We start from the raw sequence: 15818 nt of genomic DNA, 5'->3' as shown, positions 1-15818 counted from the left end.
TTATTTAAAGAAACCCATCACTTGCGTATTTCATCAAACACTTGCAATTCATAGTTTAAACTAAGCAAGGGGATAGTTTTAGACATGTTGCAATAGCATGAATTCAATATTAAAAATCGCCAATTAAGGCTTTAACATGGGACAATTCATCAAACACATGGGGATCATGAACTTAGACATGGGAATATCTTAAACATGGGAGCATCGCATGATTACATAACTAAAATCATAAATTGGGGAATTCACATGTAATTCACTTGAAATAGGACATGGGAGTTTCATCAAAACATGTAAAGATCATAGCTTGACCGTAAGAATATCTTAAACATGAGGGAACAATTGAATTACATGGCAAAATTCATAACTTGGGGATTCATCTTGAAATTGTTTGAACATGATATGGGAATTTCATCAAACATGTAGAGAACATGAATTTAAAACATGGGAATATTGTTAAACATCATGAATTTAGGATCTATCATGGAATTTACTTGAATAAAGCATGGGAAATTGAAATTCATGGCATGAGGAATTTAAAATCTTGCATGGAATCATACATGGGCTGAATTAAATCAATAACACTATGAAAACATGAAATTCAATCTTTCTTGAACATACAAATTACCATATTAATGAAAAATTCATTCTTTGTTTAAGTAAAAGGGATTTTTAGGTTCCATGGGTGAAAGAGGACCCATGGATGAACTCCCACATACCTTAAAGGTTTAAATCTTGAAGGAGAAACATAATCTTGAAAGCATTCTTGAATAAGGAAACTTGAGTTCTTGTTTTTCTTGAAGAAAATTTGATGAATTTCTTGGTGTTCTTGAGGGGGCTAGGGTTTTCATTAGAGAGAAAAGATGAATAATAAAGTGTATAATGCTTTTGGGGTCGAAATTAAGTGTTATGGGCGAATTTGGGTGAGGAAAAGTGACCAAAGTTCCCTAGACCCTTTAGAAACTGAATTAGCATGTGAAACAGTTCTGTAACGCGGTGGCCGACGCATCGCATCACTATCGCGTCGGCTTATTGCCCCACACGGAAAATGCCATAACTTTTCTCTCGGGTATTGTATTAAGGCGAAATTGGTATCGTTGGAAAGCTAATTCAATTATCTATGATTTGGTAGGTCTTGAGATGCAAAATTCTACGAATATAAAAATTTATACATGTTTAAAGTGGACCCTTGTAGAATTAAATACCAAACTTTGGACGAATCTAAGGCTCTAAGCTCAACTTTGTTCTAAGTGATTTTTATGAACATTTTTCACCTCAAAAGCAAATCAAACATGAGCATAAAGATCATGAAACTTATATTTGGATGGAAATCATTTAGATTATAGCTTTATACACATAGGAATGATGGTTCAAAAACTATCCAAAAAATGTGGGGTGTTACATTATCTTCCCCTTGGGAACAGTTGTCCTTGAATGAGACTGGTTAGACTGAGAGTACTGTACGAAGGTAACTGAGATCATATTTTGAACATGCATGACTTGGAATATGATTGAATAACTAATTCTGAAATATGATACATGAACTGAATATCATGAACTGAACTGATTTCTTGAATACACGCAATGACATGAGAATGATTATAAGGTTGAGATAGAAACGAGAGAGTCAACTGATGAGTAATCATTACTTCAATCTGGATCCTATTTCATGAAGAAAAATGAAAGGTTTAGGACATGAATACTCAGGGTATTACAATATATCTTCCCTTGGGATATTTCATACGCCAAATGGTACTGACTTGGTTGAAATTCTAAGAAAAAACTGAGATAATGCACGAGAAACTTATGGACTGAATTATGACTGAATATCTGGGATCTAAAACTAATGCATGATGCATGAACTGAGCTAAATTCACAAATTACATAGATGTGAATGAATTACCTCTCAGAATAGCCATATTCATGAGAATTTTGAATAGTATGATTAGATGGAAAGATGGAAAGCCATAAGAACTTGTCTGTCTGACTGCTAGACTGGATTGCTGGCTATGCGAACTGAATTATATTGAAAGCTTATACTCAACTATATATTCCACTTGTACACCAACATGACATTCAAGCCTATCTTTATAACTACACATGAACTTGTAGGCAAACCACTACAAAAGCATCTTTCTTATTTTCTCTAAACCTCTATCCTTAAAACTTTCATGCACTGGCCCAAGAAAATACACATAAAATTTTAACTAATCATGACATAAGGAGAGGCCACTGAAAGTTAGAACATGAGGACCTGAAATATGAAAGAATAACTTTGACACTTAACTGAGGCCTGGAGAATAAAGTATCAGTGAGATGAATTCATCACAGTGGTATGAACTGAGGACATACATGACATAATTTGAATTTCACTGATCATTAGAGTGTAGCATGAGTACCTGGATCTGAACATACTGTGAAACATGAGTACATGAGTCATGAGCTGCATGACCTAAGTTTGGAGTTCATGATTTCAAGGAACATGATTCGTACTGCATAGTGAACTGGAACTCATCATACTAAAAACTAAAAGCGTACATGGTTTCTCTATAAAGTGCATGAATATGAGTTATGATGAGGGAGCTGACATATTAGGCATGAGTAAATATCTTGATGACTGAAAAACTTTGCACTGAGATAAGAATAGGTTGGGAATCGTCCTTCCTTACTGTTTTTCTACACATACTGGCACTACTACTAGAGTCTGAGAGCCTGACTTGGTTACTTGTTCTATCATCTCCCCCTTAGCTTTAATCCATCATCTTAAGTCTGTGAAACACTTAATAAACTCTAACTAAACTGCAACCACTTTACTCTAGAGCCCGAGGTATAACGAGCCACATAACTACCAAACTCCCATAATATATACAGCCCTTAACTTTTTTTAGCTTCTACAATCATCATCACATACTTACACTCTTCCCAACACACACTTGCCTCACCAAACACATCATCTACTTCTGTTTATTCATAGACTACTAATGTCATATCTCTTAACTCACATCTACACCATCATACTTAATCTCGAATCAACAAACTTAAATTCTTGCGTACACTATTTCAAGCCTACAGATTCATATTTCATACTACTAGCCCCATGAATACATAATCTGCTCAGTCTGGATAATGTTATCCCCACTCTACTACTGCTAAATCTCTAGGATCATGCTTCTAACTCTAGATTATAAACTATCATAGGATTTTGAGGAGGAATCTGAAAGCACATCTGACTTTGGCTTAGTGCATAATTTTTCCTGAATATGAATGAAGTCCTTCAAACTTTGAGACTTAAAAGAACAAAGGGGATACATTTGAGTCAACGTACAATCCCATAACTATCTGTAGGGACTATCTGAAAAAAACTCTATCTGTAGGAAACTGAACTTGATTGTTTCTGTTACCTTGAAAACAAGGCAGAGATGGCATGAAAAGAGCAACATGAGAATTTGTATAAGTTTATTCAAGAAACTTTCAATAGCATGATCTGAGACATGAAAAAAGGGAAACATTTCCTAAATGCCTTGTAGCCTCTCGAAGAAAAGTACAAACGTCTTTGTACCGTTCTGCAAGACTCTACTAGACACAAATTAATAGACACCCAAGGACACTTGAACTCTGTGCTCTGATACCAAGTTTGTAACGATCCAAGACTACCCCCTAGTCATCACACGATGCTTGGAATCACAAGTGATCCCAAGCTAACCCATGATATGGCATACTGTTAAGCAACTGAATTATAATAAAATAAATAATATGTTCTACTGTGCAGAAACATAATCATGGCATAATCTAAATAAATACATAACTGATATAGTTTACAATCTGATAAAACTGAAGGAAGAAACTGAAATTTACATGACTGACTCTGACTGACATCTATGAAGCCTCTACTATACCGACTATAGATAGCTGAGACATGCTTCCAACTACCACTAATCAATACATATAATAATAAATAAACTGTACATGAACTAAAACTGTCTAGAGTTCCCGAAGTAGGAGAACTCATAACCTGCTGGCTAGAATCTGCAACTGTTTGATCATGATGTACGGGATACAAATAGTACCTACATTATGAAATAATGTAGCCACACAAACGTATATATGGATCAGTACTTCTGGAACGTACTAAGTATGCAGGGGTGAATAAAATAAGTAAAACTGGTTTCATACGTAATCTTAAAATATGCATGCTAAGTGCAAGTAGACCCACCAATAAGTTGGAATAACCTAAAAGTTGAAAACATCATAAAGCATCAGTGACAAATATATTCTGATAAGATGGTGAATCTCTACACTTAGTTTCTGAAAAACTTTACTTTAATGACATAAGTAGAACTAAAACTGGGATATGGTAAAACATGGATACTGTATGAATACTTGGTCTGAAACTAAGTGATGGAGACTGACATAAATCTAGGATCTGAATATACAATCACACTGAGCACGAATGCATAAACATACTAACTTATCTGATTAACTAAATGACTGGTAGTTGAATATTGGTCATATAAGACTAAATTGTATTTAGTCTGAATAACTGGACTGAAACTGTAGAGTATTATACATATGAGGTAAGGACTGACTGAGTAACATGAGATAACTAAGCATGAATGTATGAAAACTGTATTATCTGAGAATGCAAGATTAAATGTATAACATGATTCTGAAATAGTCTGTAAACTAAAGTACTGAAATACTGATAACTGAATCGCTAACGACTATACACTATGGTCAAGCAAACCTGAAACTAAACTGAGTTCTGAACAGAATACTGAACTGAGACTGTAACTAAGACAGTGACTGAGACTGTAACTGAGATTGTGGGAGGTATCATCTAACCGATATGCCCCAATCTAAGCTAATCGGGGTCTAACCTATAACCCCAGTTGGAAGGGTGTCAGTACCGTGCCACGGGTACTAATACTGGCTGTGTAGATCCACTAAACTGGTATTGTCTCAAAGTACTAAGGGCTACGTTCAACTGGCAGGTACCCATATGAGATTAACCCTCAACTGGAAGGTTAACATCTCAACCTATGATGACTACGTAGTTCTGGAATGCGAGGACTGCTACTAAAGGTCATACCCTTAACTGGCAGGGGAGCCCCTATCCCTAGGTTTGCTCGGTGCTAAATCTTACACCCAACTGAACTGACTCAGAATACTAACTGGTGCATGCACTGTTAACTGATAACTAATAAGCTCAGGTCATGACATTTTGAAAATAATAGTGCATACGGATTCTGGGGTGATTATTAATGTGGACTGAAACCGGGCTGAGCTAACTTAATCAGACTCACAATTGACCATATTACTGACTGAATGATATTTTCTATAATATACCTGAAATCATTCTGTAGATACTGAAAAACTAGACAACAGCTAAACTTTGGGTATTCATAACCCCCAGGACTCGATAGCAATAACAATAAGAACACATAAGCACATCTGAGACCATAATAAGTAAGCCTTATTTAAAGAAACCCATCACTTGCACATTTCATCAATCACTTGCACTTCATAGTTTAAACTAAGCATAGGGATAGTTTTAGACATGTTGCAATAGCATGAATTCAATATTAAAAATCACCAATTAAGGTTTTAACATGGGACAATTCATCAAACACATGGGGATCATGATCTTGGACATGGGAATATCTTAAACACGGGAGCATAGCATGATTACATAACTAAAATCATGAATTGGGGAATTCACATATAATTCGCTTGGAATAGGACATGGGCATTTCATCAAAATATGTAAAGATCATAGCTTGACCGTAAGAATATCTTAAACATGAGGGAACAATAGAATTACATGGAAAAATTCATAACTTGGGGATTCATCTTGAAATTATTTGAACATGGTATAGGAATTTCATCAAACATGTGGAGGTCATGAATTTAAAACACAAGAATATTGCTAAACATCATGAATTTAGGATCTATCATGGAATTTACTTGAATAAAGCATGGAAAATTGAAATTCATAGTATGAGGAATTTAAAATCTTGCATAGAATCATACATAGGCTGAATTAAATAAAAAAATACTATGAAAACGTGAAATTCAATCTTTCTTGAGTATACAAATTACCATATTAATGGAAAATTCATTCTTTGTTTAAGTAAAAAGAATTTTTGGGCTCCATGGGTGAAAGAGGACCCATGGATGAACTCCCATATACCTTAAAGCTTTAAATCTTGAAGGAGAAACACAATCTTGAAAGTATTCTTGAATTAGGAAACTTGAGTTCTTGCTTTTCTTGAAGAAAATTTGATGAAGTTCTTGGTGTTCTTGAGGGGGCTAGGGTTTTTCTTTGAGATAAAAGATGAATAATTGAGTGTATAATGCTTTTGGAGGCTAAAATTAAGTGTTATGAACGGATTTGGGTGAGAGGAAGTGACCAAAATACCGCTAGACCCTTTAGAAACTGAATTAGCGTGTGAAATAATTCTGTAACACGGTGGCTGATGCGTCGTATCGCTATCACGTCGGCTTACTGCCCCACACAGAAAATGCCACAACTTTTTGCTCGGGTATCGGATTAAGGCGAAATTGATATCGTTGGAAAGCTAATTCAATTATCTACGATTTGGTGGGTCTTGAGATGCAAAATTATACGTATATAAAAATTTATACATGTTTAGATTAGACCCTTGTAGAATCGAATACCAAACTTTGGACGAATCAAAGGCTCTAAGCTTAATTTTGTTCTAAGTGATTCTTATGAATATTTTTAACCTCTAAATCAAATCAAACATGAGGATAAAGATCATGAAACTCATATTTGCATGGGAATCATTTAGATTATAGCTTATACACGTAGGAATGATGGTTCAAAGACTAGCCCCAAAATGCGGGGTATTACTTGCCTCTTATCATTAGTGGTAATTTATATATATATATATATATATATATAAGAGTTATAGAATCATTGACCTGAGAGTTATAGAATCATTGACGCGATACTCACTAAGTCCTAGATACTATTTATCATTTTTTTATGATTTTTTGAGCTTTCTAATCCATTTTCAAGTTAAAAAAGAAGTAATTATTCTTTACTTTTCAATTGAAATACCCTTATGTTTCTTTCCTCATCTAAACCCATTAAATAATGTGAATTATTTTCCATTATTCTTTATTTTGTTAGATACATTATATATATATATATATATATATATATTCTAAAGGAAGGTCATAGAAAATGTGATATGGCACCTCTCTATGACCTTCATTGCTACTTTTTTGGACATTTGTTGAGTTTTTTCCTCAATTTTAATTTTTATATTTATGTGCTAAAAGAGATGCTCACTAAGTCCTAAAATACTATTTATCATTTTTTTGTGATTTTTTGAGCTTTCTAATCCATTTTCAAGTTCAAAAAGGAGTAGTTATTCTTTACTTTTCAAATGAAATACCCTTATGTTTCTTTCCTCATTTAAACCCATTAAATAATATGAATTATTTTCTATTATTCTTTATTTTGATTAGAATATATATATATATATATATATATATATATAAAATCAAGACATCTGACATGAACATGATGGACCTGTCCATTTGCTATTACTCTCTTTTATTCATATTTATATTTACCATCATTTTTCTCTCTTTCATCTTGATCTGACCTCAGTTTCTTGAATTTTTCCTATTTCATTGTTTTATTAATTTCCAAAGTTTGCCTTAATTTACTCCTTCAATTTCTAAATGATGTCGTCATTTTTATTTGTATTCTCTTAAAAAAGTATTAATTACATATTAAATTTTTAAAGTATTTTTTAAACTATACTAATACATCTTTATATTTATAATTATGAGTAAAAATAGAAACAAATAAATAATTATATCTTGATTTTATTAAATAACAAGTACTAAGAAAAATTTGACCTAGTCTAAGTTTTTGTTGTTTGTTGTAAGAAAAAATATAACTTCTCTTTGTTGTTTACTATGTTCACTTTTAACCTAGACTAACTTTTTAGTTAATCTATGTCACGACTAATGTATATTAAGTGATGGAGGTTTATACAAATTAATTAGTTATCGTTCCTACGTTTTTATTTTTGTTACTCACTGTACGTTCTTAATTAGTTGTCATTCTTATTAAAAATAGATACTTTTTAATATTTGTTATTTAATAAAATCAATACATATAATTACTTCTTGTTAATTAGTTATTGGTCTTGCTAAAAATAGATATTCGCTAATACTTGTTATTTAATAAAATCAAGACATAGGGTTTCCAAGAAAATTGAAATTAAAAAAAAAATTCTATTTAAAAAAAAAAATTGGGGGTGGGGGCGGGTGGTAGGGGCAAGATAAGGAAAAAATTGAATTTTTTAATAAATGGAGGTGGGATTGTAGGGGGTTGGGTAAACTTTTTTTATTTTGGGGTGGGGGTCGATTAATCGTGATACTGGTATGAATATTGAAACTTGTTTTTCATACTTTGATTAGGAAGTCATTTTCCTTAGTTTGAAGCAATTTGTTTTTCTAGAAAAAATATTTATTAAATTTTTTCATCAAACGAATATGAGAAATAGAAAAATATTTTTTATTTCTAAACACACTCATATTTTTTTTTTTTTTTCACCTTTATCCTTAGTTATAAATATGGAGAGGTATATAATATAGTTAAAAAGAGGAAAGTACTTGATAAATTTATTATGTAATCAATATTTTTTTAAAGAAATTAAACATAAAAATAATGACGATATTTAGAAATGGAGAGAGTAACTTAAAAGAGAGAAATTAATAAGATAATGAAGTGGGAAAAATTAAAAAAAATGAGGGGAGACCAATATGAAAGTGGAAAAAATTAAAAAAAATGAGGGGAGACCAATATGAAAGTGACTAATGATGGTAAAATATGAGTGAAAGAGATTGATAGCACCTCCTACACGTAGTCCACCTCTCTCGCCATAAGATTTTTCATAAAAAAGGGGAGTAGAAACATCTATTACTTTTTTTTTCTAGTCAAGCGATAGCCAAACTAAGACCTAACCAAACCTTCCTTGACCGATCCTTCTTACTCTCGGTTTCTTGAAGCAAATTTCTCACTATATTTTTGTGTCAAAATATCACGTTCAAATCACTAGCATTTCATATCTTTTTCCTGTAAGTTCTAGACAAGCGACACCCAAACTAAGACCTAACCAAACCTTCTTTGACCTATCCTTCTTTACTCTCTGTTTCTTGAAGCAAATTTCTCACTATATTTTTGTGTCAAAATATCACGTTCAAATCACTAGCATTTCATTATCTTTTTCCTGTAAGCTGTCCTTTATTTGTTAAAAGAAAAACACTTCTCAAGAATTGCTTCTCTAACAACTGTTTATTGACATTCCAACTATACATTCCTCCCTACCTTTTATTATTAACAAAATTGCCAGCTCACATTTCCTATACTGCTTTGTTTTGCTCACAGATTTGTTGGCAGACATAAGATGAGGAATTGGAAATGTGTTTTTCTTTTGCTTCTTCATCTTGCTTTCTTTTTGGCAACTGAAGCCCTCAAATTTCATAGGACTCAACGTACTGAGAGAATTTCAGGTGACTATTTTTCTTCTGCTAATCAATAAGTTTGTTTAATTCTTTGCTCTTATTTTGAAATAGACATAGTTTATCCTTGTTACCAAATGCTATCTGTTATATCACAAGCTAGGGTTTTGATGTGAACTGAACAAATATTTAAAGATTTTTTAGATTCAGCTGGTTCTGAATCTGAATCGAGGCGATCATAGGGAGCCAGAATTTTCATTAAGGGGTTCAAAATTAGGAAGAAGTAAATACACAAAGAAGCCAAGTGGATTTTTCATCGACTATATATACATTTATTGAAATTTTAACCTTGCATATACTGGGCAATTTTCCACTGTAGGGGGTTTGGATGAGCCCCGTGCCCCTACCTGGCTCCGCCCCTGATCATAGGCATCTGACCTTAGAGGCACAGGTTGAAAATGGTCTTACAGTAGGCTTGTGTTTTAGAGATTAAAAGAAGGGCATCCAAGTACACTAAAGCTCACACTATGCATGGGGTCCGGGGAAGGGCCGGACCACAAGGGTCTATTGTACATAGCCTTATTTTACATTTCTGTCAGAGGTTGTTTCCTCAGCTTGAACCCATGACCTCCTCCTGGTCACGTGGCAACAACTTTACTAGTTACTCCAAAGGTCTATTGTGTTTTATAGCTTGAATGTGAATTATGTTGCCATCATCCATGAGTTCGAATTTCTTCTATTTTGTTCTTCTAGTAGTCTTGCTAAACTATGTCTGTGTTACTTTTGCAACTTCAACCTTGCAATTCCATATACATACAATATGTGGTGGTTTAGCATCAAATTTATATTTACTCGAGACATGTAGAGTACTAGCTGATTTTGGAATTCCATTTACTCGAGACATGTAGAGTACTCGAGACATGTAGACATAACGGCGATGTCTTCATTTTAATGTGCTTTTGAACCCAATACTTGGGCATTGTTGGTTGATCTTAATCTACTAGTTAGACCCAGAATCAGTTGCTTGGGAAAATCAGCTAATTTTCATTACACCCTACTGTCAAACATGCTGCCTTTTGGATGTTAACCCTGCATACTCTACACTGGCAGAAGATTGGTGTTACTTAACCACAATTTAGAAGGCTAGAAAGATGAGGATGGATGGATTTTGCAGCTCAATTATAATCTATCTGCATATTGGTCTGTTTTCAGTATCATAGCTTTGGGCATCCTTGATAGATGCTGAGAAGACCATTTAGATCCAGAATATCTGTGGCTTGGATCAGTCGATACACTGGTAGTGTGGTGAACGGGAAAAGAATAGATAGCAGTACTGGAGTCCTCACTACGAGAGCTCTAACAGCTAGCTTAAATAAACAGTTTGGTCCAAATTCAATGAAGCTTGGTTAAGATTGATCGTGAAAACAAGCTCAAAAACTGGAGCTTGCCTTAGAACTAAGCTGACAGAACTAGTAAGGTGCTCTGTTTGAAAGCTCTTGAGTCAATCTCTAAATTTATACGATGATTAGAATTAACTTGTAGTCTTTTTAGTCGGTGTGTAAATATTTTTCCATTTGCTTTTATATTTAAATCTTTGAGTTCTGAAGGGGCACAACAACGACACAATGTATAAGATCTATTAAGCTGGAATTTTTAAAAGATGTATTCTTCTCCTAGTTTCAAACTCTATAATGTAAATCTTGTTTATCAGTTTTCTTATTGGACTTGAGTCAAAGTTTCGAGTTTGAGGCAAACTCATGCTTGTGAATAATTGACACGATTAACTCTGAGACATCTAGTTATTCAGCTTGATGAACCCATTCACAGCCCTTGTCATCAATTCAACTTATATTGCTCCTGGATGGTTGATTAAAAATGGGTGTTTTAGTCATTAGAAAAGGAGGAAAGAAACAGGCGATCACTCACTCCTTTCAAACACTTTCTTATTTCAAGGATTTATACCTTGCATGGTAGCATGGTGGTACACTAAAGAGAGTGAGCAAGAGCACTGAGTAGACAATTTATTTCATGAGGCGTAAGTTATCTGATTGGTACAGGGGATAGAGGTTTTCTGTCACAGGTTCGTAAATCTTAAATCTGAAGTTCAGACCTTGATCTGAGAACGATGGTTTCGCTTCTAAAGAGGGAGAGGGGAGAGGGTATTTGTATGGCATCTTGTATGTAATTTTCTGACAGCTTTTTTTCGCTTTAGATTTGAAGAGTTGGAAGATCTACTTTTCTTCTAGCTAGGTTGATGACTCAGCTGCTCAATGAGGTTTGTGGAGTAACTTGTTTTCCTAAATGTTGCCATTATGTTTGAGGAAACTTCCTTTTCAACATCTTGGAAAAGCTTAGGTGATATGCTTGCTGGCACTTTCAGGGAATTGCACCAGGATGAAGACATTCAGTAACCATCGACGAAGATGTGTATGTTGCCGGGTTGTAAATATCTAGGGATTCTAATGATAGAACCTAGGAAGTGAGATGTTACAACTTTTGTGCCATGTTTTTCCATTGATAAAGGGCGCTAGAGAGTTTTGTGTTTCCATTCAAAATGTGAACCGCTTGACCTTCATCACCTTGATCTTTCGGTGCATTTTTGTTTCTGGATTGATGTCTTGAGAACATTTTCTTCACAAGGAAAAAGAGAAGGTTGGAAACTTTGTGTTGGCATAACTAGTTCTATAGATTTTTTGATCAATTATACTATTAACAAGAATCTTGATGCATGTAAATGGAAATTGTAGCTCAAGGAGCTTAGCTTGATGAACAACTAAGGCGGATTGATACGCCTAAATTACAACTCTCTTTTGAGAGTGTAAGCGGTCGTTGTCAAATATGTAACCCAACCAGGTTGGGGTCGAATCCCACAGGGAATATGGTGTTGATTAAGATGATTTGTGATTTAATTGACTAGTAGTCAAGAGTTTCCTTTAAATGGGGGATTTTTATTATAAAGATTTATAGTTAACGTTTCGATTTTTGCTCAGAAACTCACAGTTAATTTTGTGGAATTTCAAATCAGTAATGAATTTGAACTAGAGTTGTGATCACCATGATTAATATCAATGTTAATTAGCAGTTTAGGAATACGATTCTCATGACTTGTGGGGAACACCAAATTATCAACGTCTACAATTTATCTAAGTATTTTTCAACCTAATTAGATATTAACTTTCCTAATTCTTCCAAGCTTAGAGAAACTTACTATTCTTGTTGGTTTTATTTCGAGTTGATTAATCTTGTTACAACATTAACCATTAGATGGAAAAATTATATTTCCAAATTCTCGTTGGTAATTCACTACCTTTAATTTGTTTCTTATTTCAAGCAAGCCAATGTAAGGCATGTTCTATTGTTTGCAACTGTTGAAATATCTCTTAAGCTCCACACACACTCACACACAACTGCCATTGAAGTAGTTACTGAGCTTGATGAGATAAGGGAAGAAGAGAGAAATTGAGCTAAGAACAAACTTTGAATATTGAGATATGTACAATGTGAGTTCATGCGACCTATTTATAGACTCACATGACTAACATGTGATTATCTAGAAGCTTCCTAACAACCTCCTAACAACTTAATCAAGGGGCCAACTCACTAACCAACTTGAAACACTTAACAGACTCAACTAACAAGCAATGCAACAGTGTTAACTAACTAAACAGTGTTAACCAACAGTGTTAACTAACTAATACTGAATATTAATCCTATAAGTTTCAGCACCCCTTTCAAGCTGCAAGGTGCAAAATGTTGAGCACCCCAAGCTTGCTTAGGAGATGTGAGTGCTTATCATGACTCAAGCCCTTTGTGAGTATGTCTGCAACTTGTTGATTTGTCTGCACATACATGGGTTGAACCAACCCTTCTTTGATCTCATCTCTGATAAAGTGATAGTCCACCTCAATATGTTTGGTCCTTTCATGAAATATGGGGTTAGCAGTTAGCTGAATAGCTGATTTGCTATCACTAAAGATGACAATAGATTTAGTGATAGGGACCCCTAATTTTGCAAACAGTCCATCCAACCATGTTACTTCTGCCAAAGCTGAGGCCATGCTCTTATATTTTGCCTCAGTTGAGCTTTTGGAGATAGTGTGCTGTTTTTTGGACTTCCAAGATATCAATGAACCACCAAACTGCACCAGATAACCTGTGACAGACCTCCTAGTGTTTGGACATGCAGCCCAGTCTGAGTCACACCAACAAACTACCCAATCTGAGTCATACCATCAAACTAACTCTGCAGTAGGTTGTGCCTTGAGCCATATACCTTGTCCTATAGTTCTCTTTAGGTATCTTATCACCCTGTTTGCAGCCTCCAAATGTGATTTTTTGGGTTGTTGCATTAACTGGCTCAGTGTCTGTACTGCATAACTGATATCAGGTCTTGTTACTGATGCATACATCAGTTTTCCAATAAGTCTTTGATATGATGTTATATACTTGAGAACAACATCTCCTTTAACACCTGCTGCTTCATTCACTTCAACAGAGGTTAGCTTGATATTAGTCTCTAATGGAGTAAGAGCTGGTTTAGCACTAGCAAGCCCTGTGTCAGATATAAGCCCCAATATATATTTTCTTTGGTTCAATATTACTCCACTTGCAGACCTCAACACTTCAATGCCTAAGAAGTACTTAAGCTCACCTAGATCCTTAATTTTGAATTGCTGATGGAGAGTACCTTTTGCTGCATTTATCATGTCTGCATTGTCACCTGTTATCAGAAGATCATCTACATAGACCAGAATCACCACCATACCTTTTGACTTCTTTAAGGTAAAGAGTGAATAATCATAGCTGCTTTAAGTGAATCCTGCATTGAGCAATGCTGCAGGAAGCGTTACATTCCACTGCAGCCTTGATGCTTGCTTAAGTCCATACAGTGACTTAATTAATCTGTAAACTTTGTGTTGTCTTCCCTACTTGAAACCATCTGGCATTTCCATATATACTTCCTCATCTAAATCACCTTGTAGAAAGTCATTGTAGACATCTATCTGGTACATACACCAATCTTTTGATACTACTAAAGCAATAACACTTCTCACTGTGAACAGAGAAGAATGTGTCATGGTAGTCTAGTCCCTCCTGTTGGCTATAACCCTTGGCCACCAACCTGGCCTTAAACCTCTCTGCTTCTCTATTGGTTTTGTACTTGATCTTGTACACTCATTTTGATCCAATTATATTCTTGTCTAGAGGAATATCAACTACCTCCCAAGTGTGATTGTCTTCAAGAGCTTTAACCTTCTGTTTCATAGCTTCAGTCCACCTCTTATCTCTGCTAGCTTCATCGTAAGATTGTGGTTCTACTTCTGCTGACATATTGGACACAAAACTTTGGTATCTTGAACTAGTATTAGCATAAGATAGATAGTTCGCCATAGGATATCTGGTTCCTCTTCTTTTCCCTAGTGATGCATAGTCCAACAACCAAGTAGGTTGTTTGATGACTTTAGATGATCTTCTTGGGGCAACTTCTGCAGGTGATGGGGATGACTCATCTATGCTGGGCAAGTTGTAAGTGTCTTCATCTTGGATAGTATCAGGATTATGCGGTGATGCACCTTCCTCTTGTGGCTCATGTGATTGAGTATTAGGATCTGTGTAGGCATCTGCTTCTGTTGTTACATTAGTATGATCAGGTAAACTCAGCTTAAGGAAATCAACAATTGATTCTGAGCTTGGCTTCTCTACAAAAGGGAATGAGTCTTCTTTGAACACCACATCTCTTATGACAAACAACTTGTTAGTACACCAATCTAGCAATATATAACCCTTTTGTGTGGTAGAATAACCCATCAACACTGCAACTTTAGCTCTTTCAGAGAACTTATCGCTCTTTGGTAGTACTGAAGCATAGCATTTGCAACCAATAACTCTTAGGTGTGTCAACGATGGAACTTTACAGAACAACATTTCATTAGGACTTTTACCCTCAATAGATGATGATGTAACCTGTTAATAAGATACACAACAGCCTTAACATTCAAGCCCCAAAACTTGACAGGCATCTGTGATTGAAACCTGATGGCTCTTGTAACATTCAATATCTGTCTGTGTTTTCTCTCAACCACACCATTTTGTTGTGGTGTATATGGGCAACTACTATGATATATTATTCCCAAGGAATGAAACAACTCTTTACATTTAGAATTAAGGAACTCTGTCCCATTATCTGACCTCAGTATTTTCACTTGAGCACCAAACTAATTCTTAATCAGAGTAAAGAAGTCTTTTATGGCTACAATACATTCAGACTTTAATTGTAGTAGATGCAACCATGTATATCTACTATGATCATCTAC

General features: G+C 34.7%; 1 protein-coding gene across 3 annotated transcripts in view; it reads left to right on the top strand.

Moving 5' to 3' along the window:
- The first annotated feature begins 8947 nt into the window (after positions 1-8947).
- Positions 8948-15818, top strand: part of LOC107850580 (probable beta-1,4-xylosyltransferase IRX10L) — a 40032-nt gene continuing 33161 nt past the window's right edge. The window contains exons 1-2 of one of the 3 annotated variants that reach the window (XM_016695197.2): positions 8948-9274; positions 9431-9555. In XM_016695197.2, coding sequence (XP_016550683.1) covers positions 9450-9555 — 106 coding nt within the window. In that variant the 5' untranslated portion in view covers positions 8948-9274; positions 9431-9449. Of the gene's footprint in view, positions 9556-15818 lie in introns of all 3 variants that reach the window. The other 2 variants (XM_016695199.2, XM_047400752.1) reach the window with 2 other exon arrangements.

This window comes from Capsicum annuum, chromosome 12 (genome assembly GCF_002878395.1).
Source record: "Capsicum annuum cultivar UCD-10X-F1 chromosome 12, UCD10Xv1.1, whole genome shotgun sequence".
NCBI lineage: Eukaryota > Viridiplantae > Streptophyta > Magnoliopsida > Solanales > Solanaceae > Capsicum > Capsicum annuum.
This window is presented reverse-complemented; position numbering and strand designations above follow the sequence as displayed.